General features: G+C 43.4%; 1 protein-coding gene and 1 long non-coding RNA gene across 2 annotated transcripts in view; one reads left to right on the top strand and one right to left on the bottom strand.

Annotated features, from left to right (window-relative positions):
• Positions 1–20,386, top strand: part of LOC125739963 (uncharacterized) — a 305,354-nt gene that overhangs the window by 91,713 nt on the left and 193,255 nt on the right. Inside the window, exons 7-10 of the mRNA XM_049010567.1 lie at positions 3,419–3,532; positions 3,983–4,096; positions 4,911–5,012; positions 6,322–6,435. Of these exons, the coding sequence (XP_048866524.1) occupies positions 3,419–3,532; positions 3,983–4,096; positions 4,911–5,012; positions 6,322–6,435 (444 nt within the window). The remainder of the gene's footprint in view (positions 1–3,418; positions 3,533–3,982; positions 4,097–4,910; positions 5,013–6,321; positions 6,436–20,386) is intronic.
• LOC125739972 (uncharacterized) overlaps positions 1–20,386 on the bottom strand; it is a 188,638-nt gene that overhangs the window by 12,601 nt on the left and 155,651 nt on the right. The gene's annotated exons all lie outside the window — the stretch shown is intronic.

Here is a 20,386-nt window from a genome sequence, read left to right as displayed (position 1 = left end):
GTTTTATATGTACAAATATAATGAATAAAGTGCGTTATGAGAGAATTAGTTGGCGGGGGGAGCTTGTCCCATTACTCTTATTGTTACTTGTTATTAAGTGACATGGATAATATCCCCAAAAATAACACGCCGGGCCACTGAGTCCGAGTCCATTTCTGCTTAGACCGCTCCTGCGATTGGTATGAAGGTATGTAACTATTTCCTGCTGTGTGTAAATAAAAGTGAAAGTATTTTAAAGCTGAAGTCTCCATTTTGTCAAGAAACACGGATACGATGCTGGAATAATACAAAGACACTTTGTATTGCAAGGTAAGATTATATTTAACAGATACAATTATTAATAAAATAAGCGCGTATAACACACTTATATACAGTGGCTGCGCCGGTGATTTAAGGTTGCAGGTACTATGGGGAAGCTAGATTGTTACCTGGTACAGGTGTGATCGGCAGCTGATGTCTGATAGACAAAATTCTCGGCAGGTAGGGCAGTCAAACCCATGTTTTGACTTCTGATTATAAATATATCTTTTCCTGAACCTATCAGCTATGTAGGATAATTATATAGGTAAACTTTAACTTGTAGCTCACGCAGCCCCCGGTGTATTTTGGACGAAAATGATTCAAGTCGGCCTATAAAAACCACAAAAACAAAAAACATTATTTTGTGTTTTTTCCCCAAGCAAGACAGTTAAAACAACAGAGATTTGTTCAGCAGCTTTGTCTGATTTAAAAATAAAATTTATTGTAAGGCAGATTTTGATAATGTGTGGGCTTATGTGTGAGAGTAAAAGATAAAGACATAAAATCCAGTAGAAATTCCAGGTCTCACACCTTTATTTTTATAGCTGTATATAAATTAATAGAAGCAGCATGAAAAATACACTCAGACTGGATCTGAAAAGAAATAATGACTTTGATGTTAAAGTATCAAATGTGAACTTTACTTCTATAATACAATCAACAAAATTCAATGTGCTGGTGATTTTTCATTTGGTGACTGGAAAGGATCAGTCAGGACCTCAAAAGGGAGGCACTTTCAATTCAGTCATTCAGGCTAAATGGCAGGACACTCCCCCATCCCGCATATCCCCATTGGCTACCTACTTGTAGTTGAATCTCTTGGTTGTATGACACTCTTGTAGCTCTTCCTTGCTGTCAGTTTTGATGTCATGGTGAATGTTCATTACAGGAAGCCCAGGGCATCGGCTGCCTGAGAAACTTGCCGAGTTTGTCGGTGCAGATTATTGGAATGATGTTGCATCACTTATTATTGTGTGGAACAGGGAAGGTCGACCTACAGGCCAGATTTACTACTGAATTATAAACATGTCATGGGTTGGTCCCTCTTCTAATTGGTGATTGGACTGACAAAGTCCTTCATCCTCCACTATGGAAAATTGCTGATCACCTAATGCAATCATCTCCATTATTTTAGTAGTTGTTTCTTTAGCTCTGGTGCTGCTAACTTTGAATACTGATAAAGCTTTAATATCAGCCAGCAGTAATGGTAATTTAACCAGTACATTGGCAGATTAAATCACAGGCCCCAGGGCACATACCTTCCCCCCCCACCCGCCATGCACGTTATGCCACTTCTTCCCCCTGGACTGTCCAGAGTACCAGAGGATTTTATCTGAAAATGATTGCTGACTGCCTTCACAAACAGGGAACAGAGCTTCGGAGTCTCATGGTAATTAACTGGGCCCTGAGACCCCAAAACCCACAGTTTCCATTAACCAGTGTGCTAAGATGCAAACAACAAGCACTGCAAAGTTACTGGAAGATTTCGTCCAAAAACGGGTGCTGATGGTCGCCATGGGGATCAGCGCTCGAGGCCCCCCTAGGTAACTGAAGGGCCCCAAAACTACAGCTGGCCAAAACTGTGCAGGATCTAAAGGTGCATTTCCACTTGCATACAGGAACCACGCCATACCCGACCCGTTCCACATAGAGATAATAATTACTGTGCGGTTCCAGCTCCCTTTCATTTTCCACTGCACGAGGGTCGGCTCGGTAAAGGTGTTGCCAGGTTTGTAGAGCAAAGTGACACTTATTTACAATGATTGAACCGTGGGTGAACATGGTCCTCCAGAATGGTTTACTTGTCCTTGGCAGTGACACACACATCTAGAACAAGTCATGGGCTTCAGGAATGCCATGATGTTGCAGTCCAGTCCATCACTGGTCCTCCCCCGTGCTGCACTCTGGGTACGCAGCAGTCCGTGTGGTAACCTTCTTTGGGTCTTGGCTTTTCCACACCGTAACTGTAGGAAAGACAGTGGAAAACAGTAATGTGGCCATGCAGGTTACATTAGCCTAATGACAGGATTTACATTAAGTGTATTTCCAGTGTATATTTAACAAGCCTCATGAATCGGCACAAACCTCGGTTTTGGGCTCACGGTCTGGTGCAATTTCAGTGCAGCAATTTCATTTTCACAGGAGCCCCAGCATCAGTCATCTGGTCTGGATCGGCACAGAAATGGAGGGAGCTGCTACTGAAATGACCCCCCCTGTGGAGTGTAAAACAAAGACAACTGGGAGGTGAGACAGAAGCTGTGTCTGATTGAACTGCTTTTCAAACCAACATGAACAAAATCTTCCCAGCATTTTTGACAGAGAGAGCAATCAGTTGTAACTTAATAAATTAAAACATTGTTGTCGTTCCGACAGCAACTAGGTTTGCATTTCCCAGCTGAAATGACAATATTTTACAAAAATCCATATTCTCAAAAATGTGGCATTGAGTATTTTTTTAAGTCTAATCAATTATAAATAGCAGTGATCGTAGCAGTAACACCCAAATAAGACAGGAACACTGTCAGGGTCGTGTTGTGAAGAACATTGTGATTTATGGTAAAACGACTGTTACAGCCACTAGCATGCATGTGTCTTTGGGTCTATAGTCAGGCCATAATACCAAAGCAGAAAGGGATCCTAGCCAGGGCTGGCTCAGTGTGGAACATGTTACTACATGTAGATTAATAAAAAGACCTCGGCATCTTCTTTCTCCTCCTTTTTCTTCCCCAATCAGCCAGTTATTTTATACTAGAGGGAATAAACAAATCATCCATCCTATCAGAAATGGTCACAAATGATGAAGTGGAGCATAAACTAACCAATAAACATATAAACAAAAAAATCAATAAACAGAAATGAAAAGCAACGACAGCCAAGTCTAGCAACTGAGATTGTAACAGTGATATTAAACCTTTAATACTGGAATCTTAACTTTGAGTGAGACAGTTTATTTCACATTAAAACTCACTGTAAACAAGCCTGTTTGCATCAACAGCTTCATGGGATATGAAAGTACATGAAGACAGAACAGAAGGCTAAACAGATAAAAATTTAACGTGGATTATATTTCTATAGATTTTATTCATATAATGAGGATTTTTCCTCTGACTGTCCACAGTGTCCTGATGCAGAGAGCAGGCTCACCTGTACCCAGCTGTGTTTCCATGAAGAGTGACGAGTCAATGGAGGCACAAATCTTCTTCAGAGAGGGACCTTTTCCATCAGATCAAAGGTAAATGTGCATTTATGAAAAATACCTCAGCATCTTCTTCTTTCTCTTTTTTCTGCCACAATCAACCAGCTCTTTCATAACAGAAGCAAACAACCGATCATCTCTCTCCTATCAAAAATGATCAGAAAGAGTGGAGGAGTAGACTACAAACTAACAAATTAATATACAATCAAATTAATCGATAAACAAGAAAAAGCAAGAACAGTCAAGTCTAGGAACAGAGATTGTAACAATGACACTAAATCTTTCATATGGGAATCTTATTTTTAGGTGAGACTATTTTATATTAAAGCTAACTGTAAACAAGCCTGTTTGCATCGGGGGCTTCATGGGATATCAAAGTACAGGAAGGCAGAGCAGGAGGCTAAACAGCTAAAGATTTAACCTGACCCTGTCCACATTATATGGACTATGTTTAAAAAATTAGGATTTTCCTCTCACTGTCCACAGTGTCCTGATGGAGAGAGCAGGCTCACCTGTAGCCAGCTGTGTTTCCATGAAGAGTGACAGGTCAATGCAGGAACCAATCGACTTCAGTGAGGGACCTTTTCCATCAGATCAAAGGTAAATGTGCATTTAAATAAAGATGAGACACCCCCCTGCAGACACCCTTCTGTCACACATCACTCCTGCCACTCTTGCACACCTACTCCACCCTGTCTGTACCCTCTTCTTCAATTTCTTGCTGCACAGGAATAAGATCCTGGAATAATATAAAGGTATTTTATATTGCAAGGTAAGATGTTACAATGACACTTTACTTGAGGGTAAACTCACCTCAGTTCCTACTGTAGCACAAATAATGAACAAATCATCTAGAAATATAGTCGCTGTAGCTCTCTTCATGACAACACAGGCACAGGTCTGTCCTTTTAAAACGGGCGTTTATTACTTGGACGTGGCTCATTCGGCTGACGAATCCACCGTTTCGCCATCAGGTCAGCACACGGTACGCCAGCACACTTCACCCCGTGAGAACTACATTTTTTAATAAAATATAACATAAATACATCGATGATAAACACGGTACATACTGTAACATTAAGATAAATGAAAACTACGAAATGAAATAAAGCAAATACCTCATTGGCTGCTTGTCATGAAATGAAGCTGGTGCCTTTAAAGTCCCTGTAAACACTGGTGCTACCTTCCTTCATGAATATGTATAAAGTTTAACAGAATTTACAGAGCGACATGCAATACGTCTGCTCCCTGTACCATCCATGAAAAAGAGAGAGAAAAAAGCTTAATTACGCAGTTCACTGAACGCAGCATCATACACTGTTACTCAAACCAGTCCCGGGGGGGTCCCCTAAACAGTGGCCAATCATTGTAAATAAATAAGTTAAAGATACACAGATACCCTTCATGTTCACAGAGGCCCCAGCAGCAGTTATCTGGTGTGGATCGGTACAAAAATGGAGGGAGCTGCTTCTGAAATGACCCCCCCTGTGGAGTGTAAATCAAGGGGAATTGTAAGGTAAGACAGAACCTGTGCGCTTTACGAACAGACATTAAAACATCTTCCCAGCATTTTCAAGAAAGAGCGTAATCAGTTTTAACCTATTTAACTTTCTTGATTTATTTTGGGGGGGTGGCATGGTGGTGCAGTGGTTAGCACTGTCGCCTCACACCTCTGGGACCCGGGTTCGAGTCTCCGCCTGGGTCACATGTGTGCGGAGTTTGCATGTTCTCCCCGTGTCGTCGTGGGGTTTCCTCCGGTTTCCCCCCACAGTCCAAAAACATGCTGAGGCTAATTGGAGTTGCTGAATTGCCCGTAGGTGTGCATGTGTGAGTGAATGGTGTGTGAGTGTGCCCTGCGATGGGCTGCCCCCCCATCCTGGGTTGTTCCCTGCCTCGTGCCCATTGATTCCGGGATAGGCTCCGGACCCCCCGCGACCCAATAGGATAAGCGGTTTGGAAAATGGATGGATGGATGGATGGATAGATTTATTTTGGAGTTTTGGGAACTCGCCAAAATATATTGTGGGGTAATTTTATCCCCCCCCCCCAAGGGAATAAATTGTCATTGTTGAGACAGCATCTATGCCACTAGCTGAGGTGGCAGTATTTTCAAAAAATATATATTCTCAAAAACGTGGCAATAAGTTTTTTAAATTCTAATCAGTAATAGTTATGAAAAATTACAGTTATCACAGGAGTAAAAGGAACAGGAATAAGACAGGAACACTGTCAGGGTCGTGTTGTGAAGAACATTGTGATTTATGGTGAAACGACTGTTACAGCCACTAGCATGCATGTGTCTTTGGGTCTATGGTCAGGCCATAATACCAAAGCAGAAAGGGATCCTAGCCAGGGCTGGCTCAGTGTGGAACATGTTACTACATGTAGATTAATAAAAAGACCTCAGCATCTTCTTTCTCCTCCTTTTTCTTCCCCAATCAGCCAGTTCTTTTACACTAGAGGGAGCAAACAGATCATCCATCCTATCAGAAATGGTCACAAATAATGAAGTAAAGTGCAAACAAATAAATTAATATATAAACAAATACATCGATAAACAGGAAAAAGGCAACAACAGGCAAGTCTAGCAACAGAGGTTGCAAGACTGATACTAAACGTTTCATATTGGAATCTTAATTTCAGATGAGACAATTTATTTCACATTAAAGCTAACTGTATACAATTATGTTTGCATCAAGAGCTTCACAGCATATCAAAGTACAGGAAGGCAGAGCAGGAGGCTAGACAGCTGAAGGTTTAATGTGATGCTGTCCTCATATGAATTATATTTATATATTGAGGGTCTTTCCTGTCACTGTCCACAGTGTCCTGTTGAAGAGAGCAAACTCACGTGGACCCAGCTGTGTTTCCATGAAGAGTGAAAAGTCAATGATGGAACCAGTCACCCTCAGTGAGGGACTTTTTCCATCAGCTCATTGGTAAATGTGCATTTAAACTAACACTGTTTATAACATTAAGATTCTCAGTCAAAAGGCGTGCAGGCTCACACAAGCTATGAGGAAAAGCTTTATAATAATATATCATTGTTTTACTTTTTCAAATCCCATTGTCTTTGAGAATTTAAACAGAAGTTCTGACTGTATTCTATATAAATTACACCTGAGGTAAAGGGATGCAGATTACTGTAAAAACGGACTTTCTGCGAGCTGGAATGGGAAGTTAATTAATTGAAAAGTATGTTGTAAATATCAATCCTCAGCATAAAGCTGGAGAAAAGCAGGCTCACTTGCACACTGCGGTATATCGATTAAGGAGGACTGGACAATAGATTGTCCTCTTCTGGCATGGACGTTTCTGCTTTGATAAAACATAAATGCATTCTTATGGACTCATTAGATTTGCTCAGATTGAGGCTTCAGTTTCAACATGTTTAATGGACCAGGCTTCTTCTTCTTCGGCTTCCATCTGTTCTGTTGGAGTACGCCGACTCCACCGGGTCCCCAGATGAGAAGAGATCACCCGGAGACGTGGATGAGTTGTCCAATAACCTTTTATTCCATTTATTCCAACATATCTGGGAAGTCTGTGATACACCGTATCCCAACAGAGTTCGACTTCCTTACTATTCATGTGTGTCTTATACCCTTCTACAAGCAGCCTCCGCCCCTGTCCATACTTTTCCACTTTCTGGCAATTTCGCCTTATCTGGTACACCATGTTATTCGGTACGTTATCCTAGCAGCTGCCACCACAGCTTGCGTCAATAGACTAACTTTGGTGCACACAGAGCCTCCCTACGTGTCCTTGTTCCCCTATAGATATTGCTCTCCACAGTTCCCATTAGGCGTCACCACAGTGGATCATCTGTCTCCTTCTCCCTCTGTCCTCTGCATCTTCATCTATCTCTCCAACCACCCGCATGTCCTCCCTCCCCTCATCCACATACTTTCTCGTTGCTCTTCCTCTTCTCCCCTTGCCTGGCCTCCCTCCTCTGCACAGGCCCAAACCATCTTAATCTCACCTCTCTTACTTTGTCTCCAAACCGTCCTGTTTGAAGATACTCGAATAAGACAGGAACACTGTCAGGGTCGTGTTGTGAAGAACATTGTGATTTATGGTAAAACGACTGTTACAGCCCACTAGCATGCATGTCTCTCTGGGTCTATAGTCAGACCATAATACCAAAGCAGAAAGGGCTCCTAGCCAGGGCTCAGTGTGGAACATGTTAATACGTGTAGATTAATAAAAAGGCCTCAGCATCTTCATTCTCCTCCTTTTTCTTCCCCAATCAGCCAGTTCTTTTATACTAGAGGGAACAAACAGATCATCCATCCTATCAGAAATAGTCACAAATAATGAGGTGGAGCATAAACTAACCAATAAACAAATAAATCAATAAACAGGAATACAAAGCAACGACAGCCAAGTCTAGCAAATGAGACTGTAACAATGACACTAAACTTTTCATATGGGAATCTTATTTTTAGGTCATATTTTTTTGCATCATGACTTATATGACATATATGTACATACGTACATGAACGCAGAGCAGAAGTCTAAATAACTGAAGATTTATGTGAATTATATGGACTATGTTTAAATAATGAGGATTTTCCTCTGACTGTCCACAGTGTCCTGATGGAGAGAGCAGGCTCACCTGTACCCAGCTGTGTTTCCATGAAGAGTGACGAGTCAATGGGGGAACCAATGGGATTCAGAGAGGGAACATTTCCCTCAGATCAAAGGTAAATGTGCATTTAAATAAAGCGAGACACCTCCCTGTAGACACCCTTCTGTCACACATCACTCCTGCCACTCTTCCCCACCCACTCCACCCTGTCTGTACCCTCTTCTTCAATTTCTTGCCGCACAGAAATAAGATCCTGGAATAATATAGATATTTTATATTGCAAGGTAAGATTTCACGATGACACTTTTCTTGAGGGTAAACTCACCTCAGTTCCTACTGTAGCACAAATCATGAACAAATCATCTAGAGATATAGTCGCTGCAGCTCTCTTCATGACAACACAGGCACAGGTCGGTACTTTAAAAAACGGGTGTTTGTTGCTTGGACGTGGCTCATTTGGCTAACGAATCCACCATTTCGCCATCAGGCCAACACACGTCACCCCGTGAGAACTACATTTTTTAATAAAACATAACATAAATACATCGGGGGTGGCATGGTGGTGCAGTGGTTAGCACTGTTGCCTCACATCTCTGGGACCCGGGTTCGAGTCTCCGCCTAGGTTACATGTGTGTGGAGTTTGCATGTTCTCCCCATGTCGTCGTGGGGTTTCCTCCAGGTACTCCGGTTTCCCCCCACAGTCCAAAAACATGCTGAGGCTAATTGGAGTTGCTAAATTGCCCATAGGTGTGCATGTGTGAGTGAATGGTGTGTGAGTGTGCCCTGCGATGGGCTGGCCCCCCATCCTGGGTTGCTCCCTGCCTCGTGCCCATTGCTTCCGGGATAGGCTCCGGACCCCCCCGCGACCCAGTAGGATAAGCGGTTTGGAAAATGGATGGATGAATGGAGATGATTGGCGAAAGCTTAGTTATAGGAAGAGTAAGATTAATATTAAATGAAAGAAAAAAATGATCAGTTATGATGATGATGATGATGATGATAGTACTTTATTGACCCCACAGTGGGCAAATTGCGTGTTAACACAGCCCCAGACAGGTAGCAAAACAAGCTGGGAGCTGCGGTAACTGGCTGCCTACCGTGGCGCCATTCGGAAAAACCGACCATACATATACACAAACATCACAGTAGGGGGTAGACCGGTCGGGAGACATGGGAAGAGAGAAGAAGAGAAACAGGATAACATGAGGAGAGAGGAGGAGAATAAAAAAAAACAGCCCCCAGGCTGTACTCCAGTGGGGAGGACATTGTGAGAACCGAAAAAAACACCTCAGCAACATAAGCACATGGTCATTACACCTTATGACATAAAAATGACACAACTTGCAACGGGTGAGGGAAAAGGGGTGGTGGAGGTAGTCCAGCATAGACAGACAGCCATCCGGTCCTGCAGCCATGGAGGCGCTGGTCACCAGACCGCCTGCTCACGCTGGGGGTATAAAGCGGCGAAGGCGTTGGATGGGGGGAGGGTGCGGTAAGTCCTTGGGATTTGGGGAGAGGAATGCAAGAGAGTCTCACTGCCTTGTTCTTCTGGGGGAGTTGTTAGTTCAGCAGCGGCCTTGGCCGAGGCCGGTGCTGATTGGGGGGAGCCAAAAACTTGATAGAATAGGGTTTTTTGGGTTTCCGTGCGAGAAGCCGTAATTTCCAGCTCCTCTAATGTCCACGCTGGTCTCCGCCATCCAATAATTTCTGCAAAGCTGTGAGCTTCTCCACGATGTTATCCAATCTGCGATCCATAGTCACGGTGATGTTATCCAGCTTGCGATCAATTGTCCCAGTCTGAGTGCTAACAGCTCTGCCCACTCCATCAATCATTCCGGCCAGCCTAGTGGGGCTTTGAGCGGCTGTCACCGTCTTCTTCAATCTTTGATAAACCAGGGCAATGCCTAATCCAATCAGCATAATACCTGTAATCATGGTTCCGAATAGGTAGATGTCTTCAATGTCCTCCACAGAAAGAGCTGCCAGGCACACGACCCTCCACCGCTCCCATCCGTCCATCGTGTAACCAGCGGCATACGTTCCTGCAGGACAGTAAGGTTCCCCCGAACCAAGGCTTCTCGTCGAGAAGATGGTGTCAATTGCGTTGAGAGACCAGCTGATCAAATCCATAATTTTTCGTAGTTTGGAGAGCAGGGCTGAGAGAGTCTCTCAAGTATATGACAGTAGACTAGACGAGACGAGAGGAGCGAAGCAGGGAAGATAAGAGAGGGAGAGGGAGAGAAGTTGCGACCGCCTCCGCTGAGAGCCAAAGATATTGTATGTATTGTATGTTATAGACAATACATTAGCTGTGCAATTGAAAGGGAGTGTTTCGACTTATTGTTGGCTGAACTCTAAAGACCCCCATAATTCTTGGAACTCTCTGAGGAGGATTTCCAACAAGGACATACATTCCTTAAAGCTACATATTTTTTTGTTTATAGAGTCCAGAACGTTTGCAAATTCTTGGCCAGGTGAATAGGCAACTTGGGGCGAATCCTCAGGCCGGCTCCTCTTAGTAGACAGAGTAGTTTTGCTAGTCGTCGGCGTAGAGGTGAGGTTCAGAGCCTTGGGTTTCCCCATGATGATCCTCTGGAAACACTCATCGAAGAAGCTGAGCATGCTGACCAGATCCTCTTTAGGCTTCTCCAGAGTGGGATTGTTGACGTAATATAAATAAGTTTATATTCTTACCCTTTAGGCTGTCCTAAGCTGGCAGAGATAATTAATTACTACAGTGTAGATGTTTTCATATTCAGAAGCACGTCGCCATGCCAGATGCTACCTGATAAGAACTCGTGTCACTTCCTACAGCATAGTGCACCTGACAATTGAGTCAGACCATAATATAAAAGCAGAAAGGGCTCCTAGCCAGGGCTGGCTCAGTGTGGAACATGTTAATACGTGTAGATTAATAAAAAGACCTCAGCATCTTCATTCTCCTCCTTTTTCTTTCCCAATCAGCCAGTTCTTTTATACTAGAGATAACCAACAGATCATCCATCCTATCAGAAATGGTCACAAATAGTGAAGTAGAGCATAAACAAACCAATAAACATCCATCCATTTTCCAAACCGCTTATCCTACTGGGTGTCGGGGGGGGTCCAGAGCCTATCCCGGAAGCAACGGGCACGAAGCAGGGAACAACCCAGGATGGGGGGCCAGCCCATCGCAGGGCACACTCACACACCATTCACTCACACATGCACTCCTGCAATTAGCCTCACCATGTCTTTGGACTGTGGGTGGAAACCGGAGGAATCCCCACGACGACATGGGGAGAGCCTGCAAACTCCACACACATGTAATATATATATGTAGAGAGAGAGAGAGAGTGACAAAAAGATAAAGAAATAAGGGAAGAGAGAAAAAAAATATGCCAGTGCAAGGAGGAAAGTCAAAAGGTGTGAATGAAGAAAAGTGTCACCTGAGAGAGAGATGGGACCCCTTTTATAACGCCAGCCTCCCTACAGGTGCCCTCAATAATGGTATTAACCTAACCAGGCCCCGCCCTGTCTGTGCACTGGCAGACGAAGACCAAAAACTGTGCATCTCTTTCAGTTGGTGAACACAATGCTCTGCAAACTGAACCCTGGCTCGGACCCCCAATAAGCTGTGGAGATCTGCCGTCTGCTGGCAGAGCTACAGGGAGTAATTGACTGTGAGGTGTCCAAGTGTCGCCCATCTCCTGAAGTGTCTGAGGACGTGTCCACTGTTTTCCTGTGGCCTGCGACAGAGGTTTCTGTTAGGGGCAGATAACCCTCTGCAGCTCTTCCTACCATAGCAGAGCACAGGAAGAAAAAGTGGTGGAGGCAAGCAAGTTCTCCAATGCCCTGCCCTGCAGGAGACACCTCTACACCCTGCCCAGAAGACATTGCTGCTACGCCAGTTCCTGATGAGATCCCTGAAGAACCTGTCCTGATCCCAGCTGAACTCCACCTATCCTTTTAGGTACTATGCCCATCTTCCGAGGCATCCGAGCTTCATCCATCTCCAAAGATCTCCTCTGAGGTCCACCCAACCCCCAAGGTGTGTGCCAAGCCCTGTCCGTCTCCTGAGGTGCCCGTCCTGCTAAAGACTCTGCATGAGCAACTGATGGAGAGCAAATCATGGTCGTGGTTGAAAGAGTGGGAGTCTGTGTCCAAGTGGGAAAAATAGTGCTAATGAGCAAGAGGGTGTTGGCACATTTTGACACATCTTTGCCACTCGAGCTCACCTGCGATGACTCCCCATGTGAACTGGCAGCCATGATGTCCCACACCATCGGGAGAAGAGAAACCAATATATTGTGCTTCAGAAAATGTCGAAGAAATTAGAAATTTAAAAAGAAACCCTGGGCAGTATCCGGTTTAAAAAGTTCCACACTTACCCTCCCGGATGAAGATGCCCCCAAATGATGGACCATCAGACCCTGACATCCATTTCCAGTTCATATTCAGGGCCAGCAGCCCTGGCTGCAAACTGCATGCAGCGCTGGATGCTGCTCCTGGGTGCCCAGTGTAGGTTCCCCGCAGCCTGAATAAAGGCAGCCCCACCTTTACCAATACCCCTCCCCTACTGTCTGACTGACCTTTACTGACCTGTACTGGCCAGCTAATAAACACGTAGCATCCGGATTCACAATATAAAGTTCAGGACTGAGACTCCAGAATTCAGAATTCTTATCACTGATCGGACTCTTCCCTGGGAGAATAGACCAGCAGATCGATTTCTGAAAATTTTCCAGAGGCTAACCGTATGACACGTTGCAGTTTGCTGAGAAGATCCCTTAACCCTAACCCTCACTGCACCCCTGGGATTGGCCAGCATGTCCCTGGCAAAGTATCCAGTTGGATTTTACAGAACCAGTCAAAGGGGCCAAGCTACTGGTGGCTGTGGAGACACATTCAATGTGGCCAGAGGTGGCTGTTATGTCAACTGTCACCTCTGAACAGATATGAGGGAGATGTTTTGCTGCTTAATGTTAAAATAAAAGTACATTAAAAAATCAAGTAAAACCAACTTGATATATATGAGAAGGTGTCACTTGCCAGTTGTTGAAACTTCAAATGCAGTGGGTGTCAAACAGTGAAATTACAATCACATTAATGGATATAAGTTGCTGAGTCAGAAGATATATTTTCTACATTTTACATCTGTTATAGCTGCCCACGAAACCAAGGCTAGTGTGTACCTCATTCTCAAAATGCGTATAAAAATCTGAGAGATACTAATACTCAGCTTCTTATAACAGATCTGTCAGGCCCCCAGGGGCGGGGCGGCACAGGAGCAGTCGAATATCACAATCAGACCAGGCTACATAACCTCATAACAAGCTCTCGAAGTTGCGAAGTATTGTTGCCATTCCCAATGACATTTGCTAAGCATTTCTCTGTCTCGTGTCTTGCCCTCCTGCCCTGCCTGTCTCTCTCTGTCCTGCCGTCGTGCCTGCCCTGCTTCCCCGGTCGTCTCTGCCTTCCTGCCCTGCCTGCTTTCCCTGCCCTGTCGTCCTGATCTGCCTCCATCCTGATTCCTGCCCTGTCGTCTCCATGTCTCGTCTGTCTTCGTAGGACTGACTCACCGGCTTTCGACCCGACTATCCGCCTGCCTTATCCCTTGGGCTTTTGGTGCAACCAGCTTTAAAATAAATAGATCAGCCTCCTGCATTTCAGGGTCTGCCTCATCTCCGTGAATTCAGCGTTACAAGATCATTATGAATGCACAGGCTACTTAATCATTCTTTCTTTTATTTCATTGTTTTTTACTAAACAGGGGATGGGAAATAAAATTGCTGAATTAAAAGGTAGTTGCTGCAGAGCAGATTACCTTCTCTGGGGGGCCTGGCTGACATGGGTAGGGGCCCCTATGTGGGCAATTCCAGCTCCTTTTTGGAGCCGAAAGAGAAACGAGAGGGAATTTAAGATAAGATAAGATAAGAAAAAACTTTATTTATCCCGAGGGAAATTCTTTTGTCCTTTACACGCTCAGTGCAACAATAGGAATAAAGGTAATTGAAGAAAATAATAGTGCAAAATAACTATGAGTGATACTGTATTGTAACTAAATAAATACACATAAATACTCATACTCTGTAAAAAGTTAAAAAAGAAAAAACTATAACTAAGCTATAACAAACATAATAAAATAGATTATTAGTGCAAGTGTAATGAAAAGTGACTAAGTGTTTGTGCCTTGAATAATTGCAAAAGCAGCATGTGATGATGGATAAAACCATCGAAAACAAACAGAGGAGTAATATTGCACGATCCAAATGAGTCTTAATGACAGATTCTGAAAAGGTCATCTACAGAATGAGGAAGAGTTATACAGTCTTATTGCCACAGGTAAGAAGGATTTCCTGTGGCGTTCGGTTCTGCATTTGGAGGCAGTTAGTCTTTTGCTGTGGGAGCTCTGATGACCCATCATGTCTGCGTGCATGGGGTGGGAGGGGTTGTCCATGATGCTGAGAAGCTTTTTCAGCATTCTCCTCTCAGACGCCTCCGCCAGGTTCTCCAGTCTGACCCCCAGGACAGAACCAGCCTTTTTAATCAGCTCAGAACCAGCCTTTTTAATCAGCTATTAACACGAGGGAACATCCAAAACATGCTAATCAAAGTGCGGGATGTCAGCAGTGTGGGGTGTCACAATGGATGCCAGTTACATCTATTTAAATACAAATGTAGGTTATTATTCCCCCAAGCAGCAGCAGTGGTGGTCAGTGTCAGTGCAGGACCTTTGTCTTTCCATAAAATGCCTATTTTAGCGGCGGCACAGAGGGCAGCGCTGTGGCTTCACCCCCCTAGTGTTGGAGGCTGAGCCCCCTGTCTGTCTGCAGCTGCTCGCTCTCCCTCTATCACATGGGTTTCCTCCTGCCGTCCAAAAACACGTGTTTAGGCTACTTTCTAAATTCCCCATGACATATGACAGCCTCTGTGTGTCTGTGCCCTGTGATGGACTAGAATCCCCCCCCACCCACCCCAGGGTGAAACCCTATCTTAGGCCTTCTGCTGTCTGAATTAGACACCCCCACCCTGCCCCCAAACCGGGATAAGTGGCTGGAGGATGGATGGATGGATTAATGGATGGATATTTTTTGTTTTATTCACAGGGACCAGGTGAAAAAGTCTAATGCACACCCAGATAAAGGAGACTTATCATCCATCTTCAAGGTGCATTTATTACTGAAGTATATTTTCTAAAATTTTATCTAAATTGACGTACATCTTCTACAGATAATTAGTTGATCCTGTCAAAGTGTGGATACTTACAACTAATTCACAAATAAAATAATAAAATGATATGATGCCCGGAGTGATAATAATTAAACTGTAACTGTTCATTTCAGTTACTGGAGAAAAAAGCTCAAATGTTTCTGAAGGATGAGCTGATGAAATTCCAAAGGTACCTGGATCAGTATGACCCAGAATGCTCTGAGCCTCAGCTGGAGGAGGACAATGACCTGGACAGTGATGGTCAGATGCAGAAGACCTGTGGTAGAGAGGGAGCTCTGAAGATCACACTGTACATCCTGAGGACCATGGAGCAGAATGATCTCGCTGACATGCTGGAGAAGAGTAAGAGCTGTACCTCATTCAGTGTGTGTTTGATTTGCCACAGAGAAATAGTTTATAAAAAAATGTGTATTAAATTTCAGTTTATCATTTGATGTAATTTGATTGTTAGTGGTTAGCACCGCTGCCTCACAGTGAGAAGTTCCTGGGTTTGGTCACAGGTCCTTACTGTGTGAAGTTCGCACGCTCTCCCCGTGTTCACATGGGTTTTCACTGGGGGCTCAGGTTTCCTCCCACAGTCCACAACCATGCAGGATAAGTTGATTGGTGTGTCTAAATTGGCCCTCTAGTTGTGTGCATATGAGTGTATGTGCCCTGTGGTGTGTTGTGCTGCCCAGGGTTGGTTCCTGCCTGTTTCCAGGATGGGTTCCAGTCTCCCCATGACCCCAGTTGGGATTAAGCAGCTTTAGAAAATGGAGAGATGGAGTTTAAAAAAACATTTTTTTCTCATTTCATTTCAGGGTATCTTCTGTTGCAATGTCAGCGTAGAATCAAATGTAACCTGAAGCAAAAGTTTGAGTGTGTATTTCAAGGGAAAGCTAAGGAAGGACAGCCAACACTTCTCAAAGAGATTTACACAGAACTCTACATAACTGAAGGTGGGACTGGAGTCAATGATGAACATGAAGTGAGACAGATTGAAACAGCATCCAAGAAAAGGCGAACAGAAGATACTACAGTCAAGTGCAATGATATATTTAAACCCTTATGTGGGCGTGCGACACCTATCAGAACTGTACTCACTAAAGGGGTGGCAGGTATCGGGAAAACAGTCTCTGTGCAGAAAGTTATTCTTGACTGGGCAGAAGGAGAAGCAAACCAGGACATTCACTTCATATTTGCTCTTCCTTTCCGGGACCTGAATTTGATTAAGGGTGAATACAGTCTGATTGATCTGCTTCACCACTTTCTCCCAGAACTGAAATCATTTAAATCCGCTGAACTGTTTAGGTACAAAGTTTTGTTGATCTTTGATGGTCTGGATGAGTGTCGCCTTCCTCTAGATTTTCAGAACAATGAGAGTTGGTTTGATGTAAGAAAAAAAACGTCACTGGATGTGCTGTTGACTAACCTCATTAAGGGGAATCTGCTTCCATCAGCTCTCCTCTGGATAACCTCCCGGCCAGCAGCAACCAATCAGATACCTGCTGAGTGTGTCCACCAGGTGACAGAGATACGAGGTTTCAATGATGCCCAGAAGGAGGAATATTTCAGGAAGAGATTTAGTGATCAGAGCCTGGCCAGCAGGATTATCACACATGTGAAATCATCAAGGAGCCTCTTCATCATGTGCCACATACCTGTGTTCTGCTGGATTTCAGCCACTGTTCTTGAGAGTCTTTTTAGTGAGTCTGACAGTGGAGAATTTCCAAGGACTCTGACTGAAATGTATACACACTTCCTGATCTTTCAGACGAGTTTAAAAAATGACAAGTATATGAAAAAACATAAAATCAAGCTTAATAAATGGACTAAATCTGGGAAGAAATTCCTTTTAAAACTTGGCAAACTGGCTTTTCATAACCTTGAGAAAGGCAATCTCATATTTTATGAACAAGATCTGACAGAGAATGGCATTGATGTCACAGAGGCTGCAGTTTACTCTGGAGTGTGCACAGAAGTCTTTAAAGAGGAGTATGGGTTGTACCAGGAGAAGGTGTACTGCTTTGTGCATCTGAGCATCCAGGAGTATCTTGCTGCTTTATACATGTTTCTGTCAAACTCATCAGCTGACCTGCTGAAGACTGCAGTGGATGAAGCATTAAGGAGCAAGAATGGACACTTGGACCTCTACCTCCGCTTCCTCCTTGGCCTCTCAACAGACTCCAGTAAGAGTCTGTTAAAAAGGCTACTGGGCCAGACAAGAACCAGTTCACATAACAGTAAGAAAACAGCTCAATATATCAAGGAGAAAATACAAGAGAATTTATCTGCAGAAAGGACCATCAACCTGTTCCACTGTCTGAATGAAATGGGTGACAATTCTCTAATAAAGGAAGTACAAAGATACCTGAGTTCAGGAAGCCTTTCAGCAGCAGACCTCTCACCTACACAGTGGTCAGCTCTGGCCTTTGTGTTACTGATGTCAGATAAGGAGCTGAATGTGTTTGATCTGAAGAAATACATCAGATCAGATGAAGGTCTTCAGAGGCTGCTGCCTGTGATCAAGAAATCTAGGACAGCTCTGTAAGTGATCTTACATCCATCTGTTGCTAAAGAAGTACAGATGTTATTCATGATTCTGCTTTTATCAAAACAATTAGAGTGTATTTATAACAACCACCTAGGAATTCTTTCTAATTTTATATACTGTAGGATATATATATATATATATATATATATATATCTTTTAACATCCTTGGTGTGGTGTGTGGTCCAGTGGGTTCGGACTCTATGCCTGTGGTCAGAAGGTCACTGGTTTAAATACCTGGCCGACAGAGTGATGCTGGTTTTGGACCTTTGAGCAAGGCCTTTACCCCCCAGCTTCAGGGGGCTGGATGCTGACCATCCTTGCACTCTGACCTGTATGTGTGTGTCAGAGAGAGCAAGATCAGAGAGGCGACAGCACTATTTTACCAGGGGGGTGAATAAAGCATCACTATTTCATCCCTATCTGACAGGATTGATAATCGTCTGATTAGTATTTTGGAAATTCAACAGGTTCTCAGGTACAGAAACTCAGAAAATAAGGATTTCAGTCATGGTGTCAGCAATTCAAAAGTCATATAAAGAAATAATAATTAAAAAAACTTAAGCTTTTCTTGACATTCAGATCTCACATAAACTCACACACACACACACACACACACACACACACACACACACACACACACACACACACACACACACACACACACACACACACACACACACACACACATATCCCTGGCAGGAACTGAACCCAAAACCCTAGAACCCCTGGGTCGGCTGTAGTGCTGATCACTGACCCCCAGCGCTGCTCAGAGCTTTATAAAAAAATCTTATGCATATATTACAGAGTCTCAGGGTAACTCACCTTGTATGGTCATTAAAATGCAGGTTCCTCTCAGCTGGGGAGTCTCAAGAAAAAACTATTTGTATTGCTGACTAGGACAGGGAAACAACAAAATATCTGATATATTTAAATTTCCCAGGTAATGAATGTATTTTAGAGCATGTTCACTCTCATAGCCTTATTCAAACTGGCTCTGTAAGACAATACAGAACAGGATTTGGGAATGTATGACTTATGAAAATGTACCGCAAATAGAGAAAATACACTGTAAACTCACAGGAGAAGCTGTATTGTACCAACATCTATTCATCTGAGTAAGTATATACTTCATCATTTGTTGTATTTTAAAAGTAAAAATGTTTATTTTGATATTTTATTTGATATACCTGTGTGTGGTGTATGTATTTATGTCTTAAGATGTTTCCTTTTCCAGCCTGAACAGCTGTAGACTCACAGAGAAATGCTGTGAAGTGTTGGCTTCAGCTCTCAGATCAAACTCCTCTCAGCTTAGAGAGCTGGACCTGACTGACAATGACCTGCAGGATTCAGGGGTGAAGCTGCTCTCTGCTGGACTGGGGGATTCACACTGTAAACTGGAGATACTGAGGTCAGTATTACTGGGTATTCCACACTGTAAACTGGGGATACTGATGTCAGTATTACTCGATCTTTATTCCATACTGTAATCAGTAATTATTGAAATATTTAGGACAATGCAGAACGGGATTTCGGAATGCATGACTTATGACAATGTACAGCAAATAGCCAAAGTCATGGAAAACTCACAGGAGAAACTGTATTGTAGCAAAATCTGCTCATCTGTGCACATTGATCCAATCCTGATCCACTAGACTTTTCATGGTATCTGTGCTTTGAATTGAAAGTAGTCACATTATTCTTCATGACAAGAAACATGAGGAACATGAGCAGATTGTCTAGTTCCTTTTGAAGTATATGCTGCCTCACTTATTGTATTTAAAAGTAAAAATGTTTATTTTGATATTTTATTTGATATACCTGTGTGTGGTGTATGTATTTATGTCTTAATACGTCCTTTTCCAGCCTGAACAGCTGTAGACTCACAGAGAAATGCTGTGAAGTGTTGGCTTCAGCTCTCAGATCAAACTCCACTCAGCTGAGTGAGCTGGACCTGAGTGACAATGACCTGCAGGATTCAGGAGTGAAGCTGCTCTCTGCTGGACTGGGAGATTCACACTGTAAACTGGAGACACTGAGGTCAGTTTTACTCTTTATTCTACACTGAAATTATTGAAATATTTATTGGAGTTGTCACATTTACTTAAATGTAATACTGGTGAAGTGATCTTATCTATTGGAACTATTTTGTCTGTCCCTCTGCAGGCTGTCAGGCTGTAGAGTCACAGAAGAAGGCTGTTCTTCCCTGGCTTCAGCTCTGAGGTCAAACCCCTCACACCTGAGAGAGCTGGACCTGAGCTACAATCACCCAGGAGACTCAGGAGTGAAGCTGCTCTCTGCTCTACTGGAGGATCCCAAATGTAAACTAGAGAAATTGAAGTGAGTATAGAATGTGTGTCTGCACCTGCAGTGTATGTGGAGAAAATGCAACAATTAAATAAATGGATCCACCTGTACTATGTCATTCTGCTTCTGCTGTAGTGTGGACCACAGTGGAGAGTGCAGGACCAGACCAGGCTTACAGAAATGTAAGTTTGTTAGCATGTTTTTATTTTTTATATCATTAATACTACTTCATGGTAGCATTCACACAATT

Source organism: Brienomyrus brachyistius, chromosome 4, assembly GCF_023856365.1.
Source record: "Brienomyrus brachyistius isolate T26 chromosome 4, BBRACH_0.4, whole genome shotgun sequence".
In the NCBI taxonomy this organism is placed as follows: Eukaryota; Metazoa; Chordata; class Actinopteri; order Osteoglossiformes; family Mormyridae; genus Brienomyrus; species Brienomyrus brachyistius.
This window is presented reverse-complemented; position numbering and strand designations above follow the sequence as displayed.